Source organism: Tasmannia lanceolata, unplaced genomic scaffold (genome assembly GCF_043159265.1).
Source record: "Tasmannia lanceolata isolate RefF3 unplaced genomic scaffold, GAP_Taslan_0.1 ptg000016l, whole genome shotgun sequence".
NCBI lineage: Eukaryota > Viridiplantae > Streptophyta > Magnoliopsida > Canellales > Winteraceae > Tasmannia > Tasmannia lanceolata.
Genome location: NW_027518693.1, coordinates 2,921,078 through 2,936,643, shown reverse-complemented (window position 1 = coordinate 2,936,643; position 15,566 = coordinate 2,921,078). Strand labels below are relative to the sequence as shown.

At 39.7% G+C, this 15,566-nt stretch overlaps 1 protein-coding gene across 1 annotated transcript; it reads left to right on the top strand.

The window, feature by feature from the left end:
- The first annotated feature begins 5,523 nt into the window (after positions 1-5,523).
- LOC143848858 (uncharacterized) lies at positions 5,524-8,768 on the top strand. Its single transcript, XM_077357915.1, has 4 exons — positions 5,524-7,656; positions 7,730-7,849; positions 8,027-8,168; positions 8,323-8,768. Exons 1-4 carry the CDS (start codon positions 7,163-7,165, stop codon positions 8,470-8,472), a joined length of 906 nt encoding a protein of 301 aa, XP_077214030.1. The 5' UTR covers positions 5,524-7,162; the 3' UTR covers positions 8,473-8,768.
- The last annotated feature ends 6,798 nt before the right edge of the window (positions 8,769-15,566 follow it).

Sequence of the window (15,566 nt, the reverse complement as noted above, 5' to 3'; positions counted from 1 at the left end):
GACCAAAATTTAACTTACTCTCCCACAAAACTCCCAGGCACAAAAAAAACCCGGCAACCAAACAAAGCATTAATAGTTAAGACTTTTGGGGAAAGTCACAAATACGGCTCGACTCTTTCTGTCTTTCCCAAAAATCCAAAAATGAAGCCCTAGTTCTTTTTTTTCTTTCCTTCTTAATCCACGAAGCCCTAACTCCATCACATCTCCACGCTCCGCCATGTCTCCATGGCTTTGTCTCAACGTCTCAGCGGCTTCACCTCCTCGTACGGTAAGTAAAGGGGTTTGCAATCAAAATTTCACCTTCGTCTCTTTCCTTGTCGATTTTTTTTTCTTTTGGGCATGTTTGGCTGCCATGAATTTCTTTTCCTAATAAATTGGAATCTCCAAGTGGAGATGAGGGTGAAATCGCTACAAATCAGGAAACAAAATCCTGGCGACTAGTGTCGCCGGCGCTAAAAGTCGGGAAATTGGTTCCTCGGGTTGGGTTGAGTTGGCCTCAATCCGACCCAACCCAACCCGAATTGCACTCCTAAAAAAATCAACAAGAAATGGCTCCCCAAAAGGTCCTAGGAATGAGCTCTTATTGGGGAAATAAATCAAATTAAATTGACATAATTTTTATAATTCCTATCACCAGATCATTAAATATGGGAAAAATCTCACTATATTAAATTAGAATTTATTGATTAAATAAATCAAAAATTTCTTCTGTAATAATTCTATTTATATGATTAGAATGGAACATCTAGATTGTTAAGAGTCATCACCGACTCATGTACACCGGCGCGACACGATGCGAGGTGGGCCCACACATGGGCAAATCCTAATGTGACTAGGACATGGGAAGATTAGTAGTTGAATCCTAGTTAAACTAGGAATCTTGAAGTTTAGAGTTATAAGTTGATTGGGTTGTTAATTTGTTTAGAAAGAGTTAAAATAGGAAAGGACTCTAGTCTTAGAATTATATTAGGTTTCTAATATCTTGTTTATAAAAGGAGGATGCTCCAATGTGAAACAGTAGAGTAGAGAGAGAGAACGTGATTTGTGATTTGTGATTTGTGACTTGTGAGTAATACACAGGGTGTTGCTTTCATGTTTTACACAGTGCATTGACGTTCCAAATTTTCCTTGTGTATCTCATAGCATATTTCTCTTTCTTGTTAATTCCAATACTTTGTTTTCTTCTTCTAAGATAACCAAAGAAGTTTACAAGTGGTATCAGAGTAGGTGTTCGATCAGAATACCGGTTTGTTCTTGGGTTTGCTTCGAGGGGATATCAAAGTGGTAATACCTGTTTGTTCTTTGGTTGCTTCGAGGTGATATCGAGGTTGGAAGAAGAGATAGCAGAAAGTGTTGGTATGTTGGCGGGGATCGAAAAGCTCAACAATACCAATTACATCTATTGGAAGTCGTGCTTGGAGTCGTATCTTCAAGGCCAGGGTCTATGGGAGATAGTGAACGACACTGAGGAACCAGAGGAGGGAGCGGATACGCTATGGAAGTGGAAGATCCGTGCCGGAAAAGCATTGTACGTATTGAAGGCATAATACAGAAGGAGTTGATTGGGCATATTAGAGATGTGAAAACTCCGAATCTTGTCTCTCTTTTCACGGGCGAACGATGCACGGTTGCAGTTCTTGGAGAACAAGATCGGCTCATTAACACAAGGTAATTTATCCGTTTCTGATTATTTTATGAAAGCTAAAAACTTGTGTAATGAGATATCTCAATTAGACGAGGAGTTTAAGATTAGTGAAAGCCGTATGCGGAGAATGATTATCCGCGGCTTGAGGCCTGAGTTTAGTAGTTTTATCACTGCTATTCGTGGTTGGCCAACGCAATCGTCTCTCCTGGAGTTGGAGAATATCTTGATTAATCAAGAGATGTTGGCAAAGCAGATGGCCTGATTATCTGTAAAAGAGAGTGAAGAAGCGCTTACGGTGAATAGCAAGTGGAAGTGGAAGAAAAATAAGAAGGGAAGGGATGTCGATAAGAAGGTGATCGGGCGAATAACAATGAAAAATCACAAGAAAAATGTGATTTTTATTGTTATGGATGTGGCAAGCCTGGTCATATTAGAAGAAATTGTCGGGCTAGGATTGAGACCGATGATGGGAATTTTATCGTCGAATCCAAAGACAAGGAGGATGATGACGATGGTGAATGGGATATGCAAGCTTCTCTTGCTTGTGATGTGGCAGTGTAAGAGACTGCTACGGAATATGACTTTGAGGGGGAGGTTTGTTGTGCACTGAATGTTGTGGAATCTCCTATTGTGAATAGTCGTGATTGTGAAACAAATTTGGTTGGTGATCAAGAGACACTTATGAAAGAGTGTAATGTCTCAGAAGATCATGAGATGGAGGAGCCACTTACGGTAGATTGTAATGTCTCAGAAAATCGTAAGGTGGAGGAGCCGACTTCTTTTGAAGAGGCAAAAGACATCAAGGAGTGGCAAATTGCTATGGGCGAGGAGATCACTGCCTTGAAGAAGAATGAAACATGAGATTTGGTTCCACTACCTGGTGGAGTGTCCCCTATTTCATGTAAGTGGGTGTACAAGGTAAAGACCAAAGCGGATGGTTCGATAGAAAGGTTCAAGGCGAGACTTGTTGCTTGAGGATTCTCTCAAAAGTACGGGCTTGATTATGATGAGACGTTTAGTCCAGTAGCCAAAATCACTACGGTACGTGTGCTCATTGACCTTGCTACTTGTAAATGGTGGAAGTTATGGCAGATGGACGTGAAGAATGCATTCTTGTACGATGAAGTGGATCAAGAAATTTTCATGGAGCAACCCAAGGGGTTCGAGAGTACTAAGAATCCACAATATGTGTGCAAGTTGCAGAAGATGTTATATGGGTTGAATCAAGCTCCGAGAGCATGGTACGGTGCGATAGCGAAGTTTCATGATGCTTTCGAAGGGTTGAGCTACAAGAAGTTTGTGAAGTACAGAAATGTATTTTGTGTGACCGGTAGAGAGTCGGCGCTGAGGCGGAGTGTTAAGAGTCATCACTGACTCATGTACACCAGCGCGACGCGATGCGAGGTGGGCCCACACATGGGAAGATTAGTAGTTGAATCCTAGTTAAACTAGGAATCTTGAAATTTAGAGTTATAAGTTGATTGGGTTGTTAATTTGTTTAGAAAGAGTTAAAATAGGAAAGGACTCTAGTCTTAGAATTATATTAGGTTTCTAATATCTTGTTTATAAAAGGAGGATGCTCCAACGTGAAACAGTAGAGTAGAGAGAGAACGTGAGTTGTGACTTGTGAGTAATACACAGAGTGTTGCTTTCATGTTTTACACAGTGCATTGACCTTCAAAATTTTCCTTGTGCATCTCATAGCATATTTCTCTCTCTTGTTAATTCCAATTGTTTGTTTTCTTCTTCTATGATAACCAAAGAAGTTTACATAGATTATTAGAAAATTTCAAGCAACCTGTCTCTAATATCAACATAATTGATTTCAATCTCCAACCCCGAATATGACCAATTAGATGCAAAATTAGATCTTTACATATCTACTATTATTAGATGATCTGTAATCTCCTACAGCCAGAAACAGTACTCCGGATGCACACAAGTAATAGTATGCACTATCCTTGATTGTTAGGTAAGAACAAAATCTATACAACTATAGACTCTGATACCACTTTGATCTAACATCTCTTCTTGATCTAACGAATCTTCTCATGATGAAACCTCAAAAGTTGTTGTAGTGGTTTTCTTTAAATATCAGATGAATTCGAAGATGGGACTGGATTTTTCTCCTTGGCTTTAAGCCAAATGGTTAAAAAAAGGGCGAGGGGAGAAAAGTTGAAATCCACTTGGTGAAGGAGAAAGGAGAGAGATGTAGGCCTCTCCTCATATAAAATGAGGCGCCTCGCAATATCTTGAATGGCTTCGGTGTCTGGTTGCCGCCTTGGCGACTCAAAAAAGTCGTCACGCCAAGGCTGCTTGGGATTGGGCTCCCTACAAGGATATTGAGATCTATTCCCCCAGAGGGACAAGTCTTGAGTTCGATGAACCCGCATCAAATCCTCCTCCTCTTAATATAACTTAATGCTAATCCATGTCCACACGGCCAAGGAAACATCATTTTTGAATTCTTACTCGGCGAACCTATACCTATTCTCTTCTCTACTAAACTAACCACCTGAGCCAACTCGATAGAAAATAAATGACAATCCATTATATTGTTATTCAAAAATTACTGAGTACGAAAGCACATCTAGGCCGTCGGATAGCTGCTCACCATTTCAAAGTCTATATCTGTTGTTACAGAAATGGAATTGCTATTCTCGATACTGACAAAACACTGATTTTTTTTATTATTTTGTGTGTGTTTTCACATGTCTCTTTCTCTCTCAAATGGGGCCGATTGCTGTGACTCATCAAAATCCTCGACAGGCCTTTGACACCAAACAACAGCACCACACTTTCCCTCATGGTTTGCTATTATCGTGTCTCCATCATCTCCCATCGCTCATTGAACTCTAACCTATGTGGTTCCCTTCATTGGAGTTCATGCTCCTTTTGTGTTTATCAACCTCGATTGGCCTCTTGCTCTGGCTTCGATATGTCTCATTTACAGAAGGACCTCAATTGGCTTCCCATGGCCAGATTTCACCACGATCGCTTGACGCTCACGGCCTTGATTCTTCTTCACAAATGCCGAATGTCAACCTCCTCGTCAAGGTACATGGCGTAATTCATCTTTGTATTGATCTTTTCTTCAACTCGCACTTTGATACTAGTAAAGGATTTAAAGATAGTCATACTAATAACACATGATGATCGATGGGACATGAGAATTGTGGTTCCTTTCAATAAGGAATATTTGTAAGACGATGAAATTAGGTTTTCTCCATTGTAGGATTTTCATACCAAGGTTTACCATGCATCATCTTGAATATATGCCATAATATTTCCAACTTCCTATTTCTTATGCGCGTAGTGTAATCCTCTCTTATCATAATTCATAAATAAGTCTTCAAATGCTTCACACTGTCATCATCTAGTGGGCCTCACAATGCCATCATCCCGCATGCTGGATTTCACCCAACTACACTCATGTCAAGTACTTGACTAGCATGGCGGATTAACTTGCATCAGATCATCTCATTATACTAAAAGGTGGATTCTCATTCAGTCAAAGATAAACTTAAGAGTCCTAAAATCTAGAAAAATAGACAGAGAGAAAATCCCAGAAATGTAAGATTACTTTTTTGCCTAGGACTCTACTCTATAAAAGGGGACCAAAACTAAAGCTATGCATTCTCATTCAGTCAATTTTAGAAGTTCATTGAGCCCTCAAAGAGCTCAGCTTGCACTATTGGCCTTTTCTAAGCATCAAGAGTTCCTTGGAGTCCAAACTGATTTTCTGACCCTTCTCTGTGTCGCAGGTCACAAGTCACCTCTTGCAGGAGCTAGCTCTGGACCATTCACAATCCAAGTCTCCAAGAGCCTAGTCCAGATTTCAATGGTAACAAAGAGAAACTCCAAGAGCTCACAAGAAGTGCAACTTTCTTCACACAAAGCACACCTTTCATTAAATCTTTAAAACTCCCCAAAAATCTCAATCGTCCCTCCTCTTACAATGTGGAATAGTAATATGATCTATTGGAGCCAGACTTGAAAGAGTGCGGCAACGGAGACCGAGAGTGGAACCAAGAGTGTAACCTAACAAGTCCCTACATGCCACATGGCAGGAGGGAGGGGTAGTTTTGTCATTTCCATAGAGGAAAGAGCCAAAATCAAGGAGAAGATTGCTAATGTGTTAAGAGGCTTTTTCTTCGGTTCCACTATTGGTCCCAACTCGGTTACCAAATCTACATTGAGGAAAAACAAATTAGTATATAGAAACTAGCCTATGAAACCAAAGCTTAATTTCATGACCCTTTTGCACAGTTGTCATAGCAACTTTTACATAAATCAGCAACCTCCATAAGGCAGCTTATAAAGGCATGCCTACAGGTAAACTAAGAAGAACATTTTCCCTATTTGAAATGTGATATCACATTCTAGTTTCTAAAATATGGTCCCACAATTAGTACCACCTTTACGTTTTTATACGTCACTTCATCATATAATTACTCTAGATTAGTTACCTACCAATGGATATTAATAATACGTGGGCATTGATTCACAGTCAAGCACTGTTAAAAAAGAGAGCTACAATTGTTTGAATGTAGTGTTTCTGTGGCACTGGCATGCATATCTATCATAGTGAAGCCTTCCAAAAGAAGGGCATACGGCATACACCTTGCTACTAGCCTACTACCATATAAGGCCCGGGTGAAGCTTTACATCTAGTAGTCAAGGAATCTTATAGAGTGGTTTACTTTTAAGTTGATTTTCTGTGATTTACTACCAAAATGTTACAATTAGTATCTTCTAAGTGCCTTTGCACCATGGAAAGCTTCCTCGGTTGCCACCTTTCTAAACAGCTGGGTATTAACCATAGTTCTCAAACACAAAACCCTTATCATACTGACGCTTACTATTTTTCATGAAACTATCCAACGTATTTTTGCATCTACATTTGCACAAAGATGGAAACAATCTCTGACCTTTTCCATATGAAATTTCCAACGATCAAGCAAAACGGAACGGTCAAAATCCCTACATGCACCAGTCTGGGCCTTGCATGAAAGTGAAACTAGTTACATTGAACCAAAGAGCAGTAGAGCACCATGAAAGATCAGGGGGACCTTTGGATGACTCCCTCATTAATGAAACGTCTACATAACCCATTAAATGCTGATTCAAATTGATCTTTCTGTGTTGATTTTTCTCATTAAGATAATTCATTTTCCCGCCGCCGAGAAGCTGAAGAGGCGATAATTTTGTCCTATATAAGCTTTAGCATTAAATGCCTCTGCACACCATTTAATTCTTCTATCATTACAAATTCCCACATTCCTTTCTTAAGCTTCTTTTTCCACCTGCAGAATCCTTCCTTTGGTAAAGCCAATCAAACCCATATCCTGTATATCTTTCTATCTCAGGCCTGTTCCTCCCACCTGTCTATTTTTCTATATATTCTTCATCTGGGTTCATCTCATCTCATACAAACTCCTCTTGCTCTAGGGTTTTTGGCTCTAGGGTTTTTTTTTTTTGGCGTGGCCTCTCTTAGTTTCTTTTCCTAAATCTGAGATGTTGAATCCATACGCTCTACCTTTCGATTACAAGCACCGTATGGTAGATAGATTGAACAAACCATGTGCTGTTTCTACCTATCTTGTCTACCCACCATCTCATATTCCCAGCTTTCCTTCTATTCAGATTCGAAACCCATGTTTTTTCAACAATTATGTTTTTAATTTTCCATCTCTCCCTCCTCTTCCTCCACCTCCTCCTTGTCTCTCTGATTTTCCCAACTTAAACAACAAAGGAGTCAGCAACTTGGAACCCTTGGTTGAACCTGAAAAACAGTATTATTTTAAGGAGAGTTCAGTTCCAGCAAAAAATAGGCAGTTTCATGGAGATTCTCAGCCTCCTCGTTCAAGAGGAAAGAAGGGTTTTATGTGGAAGAGAAAGTTTCATCCAAAAGATGATTGGAATCACGTTAAATCTTCCATAGATTTGAAAGATTCTGATTTGGAAGGGAGAACGACCGTCATGATTAAAAACATCCCAAACAGATACAGGTCTCTCTTTTCTAATAAATCTTTCTCTTTCACTATCTTTGTTTTAACTCTATTTTGTCTACTCTATTTTCAGTAGGGAGATGTTGTTGGATCTACTCGATAAACACTGCATAGAAGAGAACGAAAAGGCCCATTTGGCCTCCGATTCCAATCTATCCGAATATGATTTTCTGTATCTTCCAATCGATTTTAAGTATGATTCACAACTTACCTAGTTACCTTTGTTTTTCTTTCATAGGCATGCAAGTCAGAAAGATTCATTGCCTGTTATTCTTTCATAGGCATGCAAGTCAGAAAGATTCATTGTCTGTTACTGCTTTATATCTTAATGTTTTTGTAACCTTTGCTTTTGAAACTTTATAATGTACAGGAACAAGTGCAATTTGGGCTATGCTTTTGTTAATTTCACCAATGCAACTGCTGCTCTGAGGCTATACAATTCCTATCACAATCACAAATGGGTTGTCTTTGATTCCAAAAAGATCTGCGAAATTACCTATGCCCGGATTCAGGTGAGACAAATTTCCATGAAAATTTTGTAATCAGAATCTTCATTTTGTTTTGTTGTGAAATTTTAACCTGTTACGATTTGTCAACTCTCCTCCCAACTGGGTCGTCCTTTTCATTTCTTTTTGTTTTACATTTTCTTATGTTTTGGCTGATCAGGGTAAGAAATCGTTGGTGGACCATTTCCGTAACTCGTCTTTTCCTTGTGACTCGGACGAGTTTTTGCCGATTCTGCTCACTCCGCCTCGGAACGGTTCAACCAGTTGTCCTTCACCAAATTTGATTGGAACTCGGAGAGTCTCAAAATGAAAGAAGAGAAACTAATGGTTTTGTTAAGTGGAAGCTGAAAAGACTATCAACTTTTCACTCGAATTTACTGTTATACCCTCGTTGATTCTACTCAGCTGAAGGAAAGAGACTCAACAGGGCTTAGTTTGTTTAGTAATCATAGGGGTATGTATGCCTCTCTCTAATAAATCTCGGTTGTAGTGAGTGTTTTGTATGTGTAGCCGTGCAAATTCTTAATTGTGAGATTAACATATGCAATTATGCAGTGTTCTTGAAATATCTTTTGTGGGCTAATGACATTTGGCGGTTGTGTTTATCCCTCGTTTTGTGTACAATGCATCGTGCACGCGTGTATCTTCATCTGCTATTTTGATATTTACACCCATCATATACCGGATTATCATTACCCATCTTGAATTAGTCACTTTGTTTTTGTTTGGCTTCACTAAATTTTTTTAGAGGTAGATGGAGAGTGATTGGTTTTCCTAAACCAAGTTTACAGTGTTTGCTTTGATATTCTTCCTACAGATGAATGTATTAGTTTTTTCAAAAACTACTGTACGGATTACACCATAGTTTATGGGCTCTACATGTAGATAAGTTTTTGAAAATCATTTGCATATGATGATCTTATAGTCTAGTATTTAGATCATCTGCATATCATCCTATAAGATCATCAGATGCAAATGATTTTGTCCAAAAGATGGTTTCTGTTCACTTAAGCTTTTGGCCTTCTGGAGAAGTTGGCAAGTTAACATGGTAGCGCAGAGCCAAAGGTGTCGAGTTCAAACCCTCCCGGATAGCAAAAAGCCTGTGTGATGGTCGGCCCATAGTGGGATCACATGTGCCACGGTTTGGATCAAACCTACGGTGTAAGCAGTAGAGTACTGATTTGAGAAAAAACTGCAGAATACGGGCATACACCATAGAGTTACACTAGAGTAAATTTTAAAGTTCCGCCGTAATGGCCATTAAGCATTTTTATACGTTTCACGAAAAAAAAAAAAAACATTCCCATTGATAAAAGTTTAAACTTTATAGATGTCTCTCAGTTCAATGTTGTGTGTCTGGTTTTAGGGGAGCTTAGTGGCCATATTTTATTTGTACATCTTTTCACATTCTCCTAGTTCACTATTTTATGCTTTCTCGTCTGGTTTTAATGTTAATATCCTCTCGTATTTTGCTCGATTGCGTACGGTGAATTTGGGTGAGCTTTAAGTAGTTTATTGGGACTGTAGTTTGTATGGGCGTTATCTTATAGTGCTGGTTGTTCAGTCCTTTTCGGGAATAGCTACCGTCGTTCAGTGGGTTTGACGTTTGATGCAAGGAAAAAACATGCTTGTCGAAGCCGCATTTTGAGGGGTATACATCAAATAAATTGTGTGTCTTTTCTCGAGGCGAAGAGGGAGAGCATATCTTGTATAGTATTTTTGTTGGGAAGTGATAAATCCGCCCCCTCTTGATTATTTCGGTCTGTATCAATGAGTGCAGAGGTGCTGATAGTGATGTACTCCACATCAGAAGGATTCAATGAGGCTGATTGCCAGGTACACTGCTGCTGGGTGTCCCAAGTAATCATAAGGGGTGGATATATCACTTCCGTTGTGTTTTATTCCCATTTTGGATGAGGGTTATGTTGGGTATATAATATAACCCATATATGTTCTAATATAAGCCCAATAAGATAATGGACCGGTGTAGTGGGCCTACTTGGGCTAGAGCCCACTAACCTATTAAAACCCTAGTGTATCTCTATATATAGGGGCTGGAGGCAACAAACTTGGTATTCCAAACTAGATACCTTGGGTGTAATGCTTCAAGCAACCTCTTGCTTGACCTAATTACTATAACAATCTTGAAGCATCATGAACCCTAATTTTTAATTTGTCTGATTAGAAGCCTCTATCTCTCGGATTGGATTCACGTTTCACAGAGAAACAAAATCGAATTGACATGGGTTTCTTCCATTGTTTTTTGACGTGCGTTAATTCCATTGATGGAATCAGGGAGGAAAAGAGTACGTCTGCCCCCTTTATCTTTCGTTTGATTTCTCTCTCTCTCTATCTCGTCTTAGGAGGGGGAAAACCAATCGGAATTCCTGCCTTTGCTTATTGGGCAAGCATCTTGGTGGGATTCCATTCTTTTTATGCTTCAATGACAGTCGCCGTTTGCCACACACTATTGTGGGTTGTCTCACTCGTTGGAAGAGGGATTTACCGTTTGCAATGTGTATGTCGGTTGGGAAGAAGGGTTGACCGTCTGCAATATTCAGTAAGTGGTTTTGGGCTGAATTGTTGGTGGTAACCCAACAAGAAGAATCGGTATTTTTTTTTGCATAATTTTTTGGGGCTAACTCTCTCTTTCCTCCCTGCCTGCAAAACCCACCATACCCTTTCTTTCTAGAATATTAGAACTTGTCTTCACTATGCAAGATTTGGGTTTAAAACTCCCTCAAGAATTTCTGTTTTGGGTGTGGGTTTGACTCCAACAAAATTCCCACATCTGCAGAGGCTATTGGGTCAAAGGAAAACAGAGATATTAGCTTTGTATCTGAACCAGATTTGGGTTCTCATTTCTTTGGAGACGAAATCTTTGGCCCTATCTATTTTGATATCCCTGCGCCATCTGTTTTTGGAACTTGGATTCACTTTGTTGGTTGAAACCCTATTTGTGATTGAAGCAAGTTGCAGGTGTTCTCTCTCTCATGGTGAAGGTTGAATCCGAGTAGGCGTCACGACTTGGATCAAACCTTGTTTGGGTAAAATTGTGGCCGAACCCTCTTTGGGCCTAATTCTTGTGGCCGATTCTCTTGCCGGATTTTCTGCCATTTTCCGTTGGGCACGCCGCCGGTTAGCACTCGCCGTTGTCTGTTGGGGTTGCCGTCGGCTGATTGTTGAGCATCGTCTCTTGAATTCGGCTCATGGAAACGTTTCTTGTTGGAGCCGAATCCCCTTGGTGGATTGGTCTATTGGAGCTATTTGGTTCGAACCAGAGATATTTGTCACATGTTTGGACAAGATATCTATACGCCATATCAGCTGTGTGCGATATCACCTTTTGGGATATTCTGTGCCTATGAGGGTTTTATGAGATATTTGGAGCACAAGAGCGAGAAATCAGTTTGTGTAACTGTTTTTGCGATTTGGAAACTGGTTTATGTGCGAAACCTGTAACCGTTGATTGATTCAGTCATCTCGCAAGAAAATTGCTGTCAACTGATGCAAGCTGCCGGCTTCTAACTGGTTACCTTCGTGGCATTTGTGGCCGGTTTTTTTTTTTTTTGGAACTAGTTTTCTCAGACTTTACAACTGGTTCCGTTTGTGAAACTGGTTTTAGACCAGTTCTCTACAACCAGTTTTGTTGACAGTTTGGGTTCTTTTGAATCTGTTTGGTTCGCCACCAGTTCTTGCATGAGCCTAAATGCCTCGGGTTTGGCCTTGGCTGTTTCTTTATTCTCTGGTTCACCCCCTGTAAATCCCAATAGTTGTCAGTTGGGTTTGGGTTATTACCTTGGTGGTTATCTGTTGCCGAAGGATTTCACCTTGGCTGTTGGATTTGGATTTGGTACGCGATTTGGTTCACCCATTTGGCTTCGGCTTTCGCGATACACAAATTAGGTGCACTCTTTCCATATTTACTTTTGTAGTTAGCCTAAAATGGAAAATACTACTATTCCCTTTGAGATGGTCAAACTTCAATCCTTTGGTGGATCTGAGTTTAATTCATGGAAGTGAAAGACTCAATTCGGTCTAAAATATATGAATTATTTTTACACCGTTTTGAGTACCTTTGCTGACACGAATGAAGAAGTTGATGAATCTCAATGGCATTCTTTTAAAAATGAAATGTATAGGAAAAATGTGCAAGTGGGACTAGATGATCTCAAACGATTCATTCGAATCGAAAATGAGACTCGAGCCAGGAATAACTTGGAGATGGTTAGACAGCAACAGTCTGCTGCTAACGCAGTAACAAATCCCAAGAAATTTCCTTGAAAATCCAAGTCACCTAAAAGTGACAATCCCAAGTTGGAGGCCAAAAAGCCTATCTTCCAGAAAAGAAGGGCAAGTGCCACAACTGTGGAAAATGTGATCACTTTGCGGCAAATTGTAAGCAACCTAACCAGTCTAAATCTGACACACCACAGAAGGAAGCTCATCTGATGGTGGGTAAGACTGAGCCTAAGAGTTTTGTTGCTATGTTGGGCAATGGTAAGGCCAGTCCTTCTTCAGATTGGTGGTTAGATACAGGAGCCACTTGTTGCAGCGAAAGAGACCGTTACAGTAGCTAGTGGAGCAGAGGCAGAGATTACTCACACTGGTACTGCGAACTTGGTCCTTTCTTCAGGATAAATACTAACTTTAAAAATTGTTAAAACAGTTCTTGCTCTTCAAAAGAACTTAATTTTTATTAGTCTTTTAGACTATGCTGGCATATGTACTTCATTTATGTGTGGTAGAGTAACTTTAATTGTTAACTCATCCTATTTTGATTGTGCATATCTGATAGATGGTATGTTTGATTTGAGTTTAGATAATGAGACTGTTAGTTAGGATAGTTCATCGCTAATTGCTCCTAAGTTGTTACACAACCGATTGGGACATGTGCACTATCAGAAAATGGTCTAATTTACTAATACTCATAAGATACCATTATATATGTCAATTATATTTGACAAGTGTGAGTGTTAGGAGTGATAGAGAAGGAGAAGATACACATTGACAGGGTTCAAGGAATTCTGTGCCTCAGGGCGTAATCCTTGAAACTATTGCTCATCTCTCTCGCCTCAATCAAATGGCATAGCTGAGTGTAAGAACACGACGTTAACTTCAGTGTTAAACTCCATGTTAATGTTAGCTGGCATGCTTAGTTGCATTTGGGGAGAGGCAGCTTTGACTGCAAATCACATCCTAAATCTCTATATGCTCCTCCATGTGATAGAGTACCTAAGAATTTGGTGAGGACTTTGTGACCTACCAATTGGAGAATGATCCATCATCCTATCAGGACGTGATGAGATCTACGGACTCTATATTGTGGGCAGAAGCCATTCATGAGGAAATGAGCTCTTTGTTAGAAAATCTAACTTTGCAGCTAGTCGATTTGCCAAAAGGGGCTAAGACTACGGGCTGCAAGTAGATATTTGTATGTGATTATACAAAGTTTGTTATGGTCTTAATCAAGCACATAAATTGTGACATCAGAAATTTGGCAAAGAAGTAAAGAGCTTTGGGTTTCTGACATATAACTCGGATAAATGCATTTACTATTGTTTTGTGTCGAATAAGGTCATGATTATTTGTTTGTATGTAGATGTTGATTCTTCTTTCCAATCTCTTTCTGTGATGAGAAATGTGAAACCACCATTGGGTAAAGACTTCGACATGAAAAGACCTGGGTGTTGTTAACATCATTCTTGGTATGAAAGTCAGTTTTTTGAAAGGCAGGAAATCACCATTGGCCTAGCCCATTATTTGAACAACTACTTTCCTTTTTTGAGGATGCAGTGAGTGCAAACCGATTGAGACACAATTTTGATTATACAAAGAAGCTGATCTCTAAGGAAGAGACAGTGTGAGCCAGTTAGATTATTCTAAACTGATTGGTCGTCTCATGTTTGTGTTGCACTAGGCCAGACATAGCTTTTATAGTTGGCATGCTGAGTCATTTTACTAGCAATGCTGGCCATGAGCATAGAGATGCCTTTATGAGGCTGATGAGATACCTTTCATGTACTCCAGAGTATGCTCAAAACTATGGTGGTCATCCACTTATCGTGGAAGAATATTCTGATGAATCATGGGGATCAGAATCAGGGGACAGCAAATGTAACGACCCGATTTCCAAAACCAAGCCGTTACACCTATTTGACAAATTCACCTGATTTTTCTTTATGAGCAGCGGAAGCATTCTTAATAATGAAACCCATTTAAAATTAAAACTCACTCTGTTCCAAATAAAATTCAGTACAGCTCGAAATTACATTCTTAAACTGAGTTTGACAGATGAGCCATCTGTCACCCCACTCTCTCTATTTATTTCCCATTCCCGCTTTATTTATATGTCTTCGTTTGCGAAGGCTCCCTTTTCCACTAATCCTGTGGAGGAAATGTAGCAACGTAAGAGCAAGGAAACAGGCTCACGACATAAAAGAAACAGTACAATAACCATAAAATTTTCAATGATCAACATTAGAATCCATTTTAAACTATACAGTTTTTCTCAAATAAATCAAATTTGGAAATAAATCAACTTTGTATGAACTCTCATCCTCACTGTGATTCCCAAATATGTTCTCTCCCCCAATAGTCATACGGCAATTCCCAATAAGATCATGTTCGGTGGCCTTGGCCTGGCCGTCAACTATTGACCATCAAGGAACCCCCGTCCCCCTAATGAGACGTGCTCCTTTCTAGGATTTCCTTTGGGTCACCATATGGTTCCACCCGAATATGCATTATTAGCCAGGTGTCGTACGCTCTCAGCCTGGGTAACTTTTGGCTTTGCTCAAAGACGGATCGTAAGGGTCTGCCTTAGTCCTTTATTGGATCTTAAGGGTCTGCCTTAGTCCTAACTTTTGGCTTTTGCCCAAGGACGGATCGTAAGGGTCTGCCTTAGTCCTTTCTTGGATCTTAAGGGTCTGCCTTAGTCCTCTCACGGATCTTAAGGGTCTGCCTTAGTCCTATCTCGGATCTTAAGGGTCTGCCTTAGTCCTCCCTCCCTTCATTTCAACCTAGAATGGCATGCAGGATTTATGCAATGTTGTTTTCTGAAATGAATATGCAAATTTTGCTTTCTGAAATGAAAGTTTAAAGACATATGGTATTGAAGATGCTTTTTCCTTTGAAGATACTTTTACCTTCTAACACAATCACATATCAAATAATCATAGGAATTACACTGAATTACCGTTATGAAGTGAGTCCATATTCACTTGCCTGAATGTACGTGGAAAGGATCGTGCAGATGAGAATTTCACGAAAGCAACGTGAGAAGTACCCTTTTCAAATTCTGATGTTCCCTGTGTTCAGTGTTCTTTCTATCAAATTCCTTTCTGATAATATTCCCTGTGTTCTTTCTATCAAATTTAAGATCATGTGGGCCCCGCATGTTAC

Coding starts and splice junctions, on each gene's coding strand:
- LOC143848858 (XM_077357915.1), top strand. CDS start 7,163: ATGTTGAATCCATACGCTCTACCTTTCGATTACAAGCACCGTATGGTA. Junction 7,657..7,729: donor AACATCCCAAACAGATACAG/GTCTCTCTTTTC, acceptor CTCTATTTTCAG/TAGGGAGATGTTGTTGGATC. Junction 8,169..8,322: donor TTACCTATGCCCGGATTCAG/GTGAGACAAATT, acceptor TTGGCTGATCAG/GGTAAGAAATCGTTGGTGGA.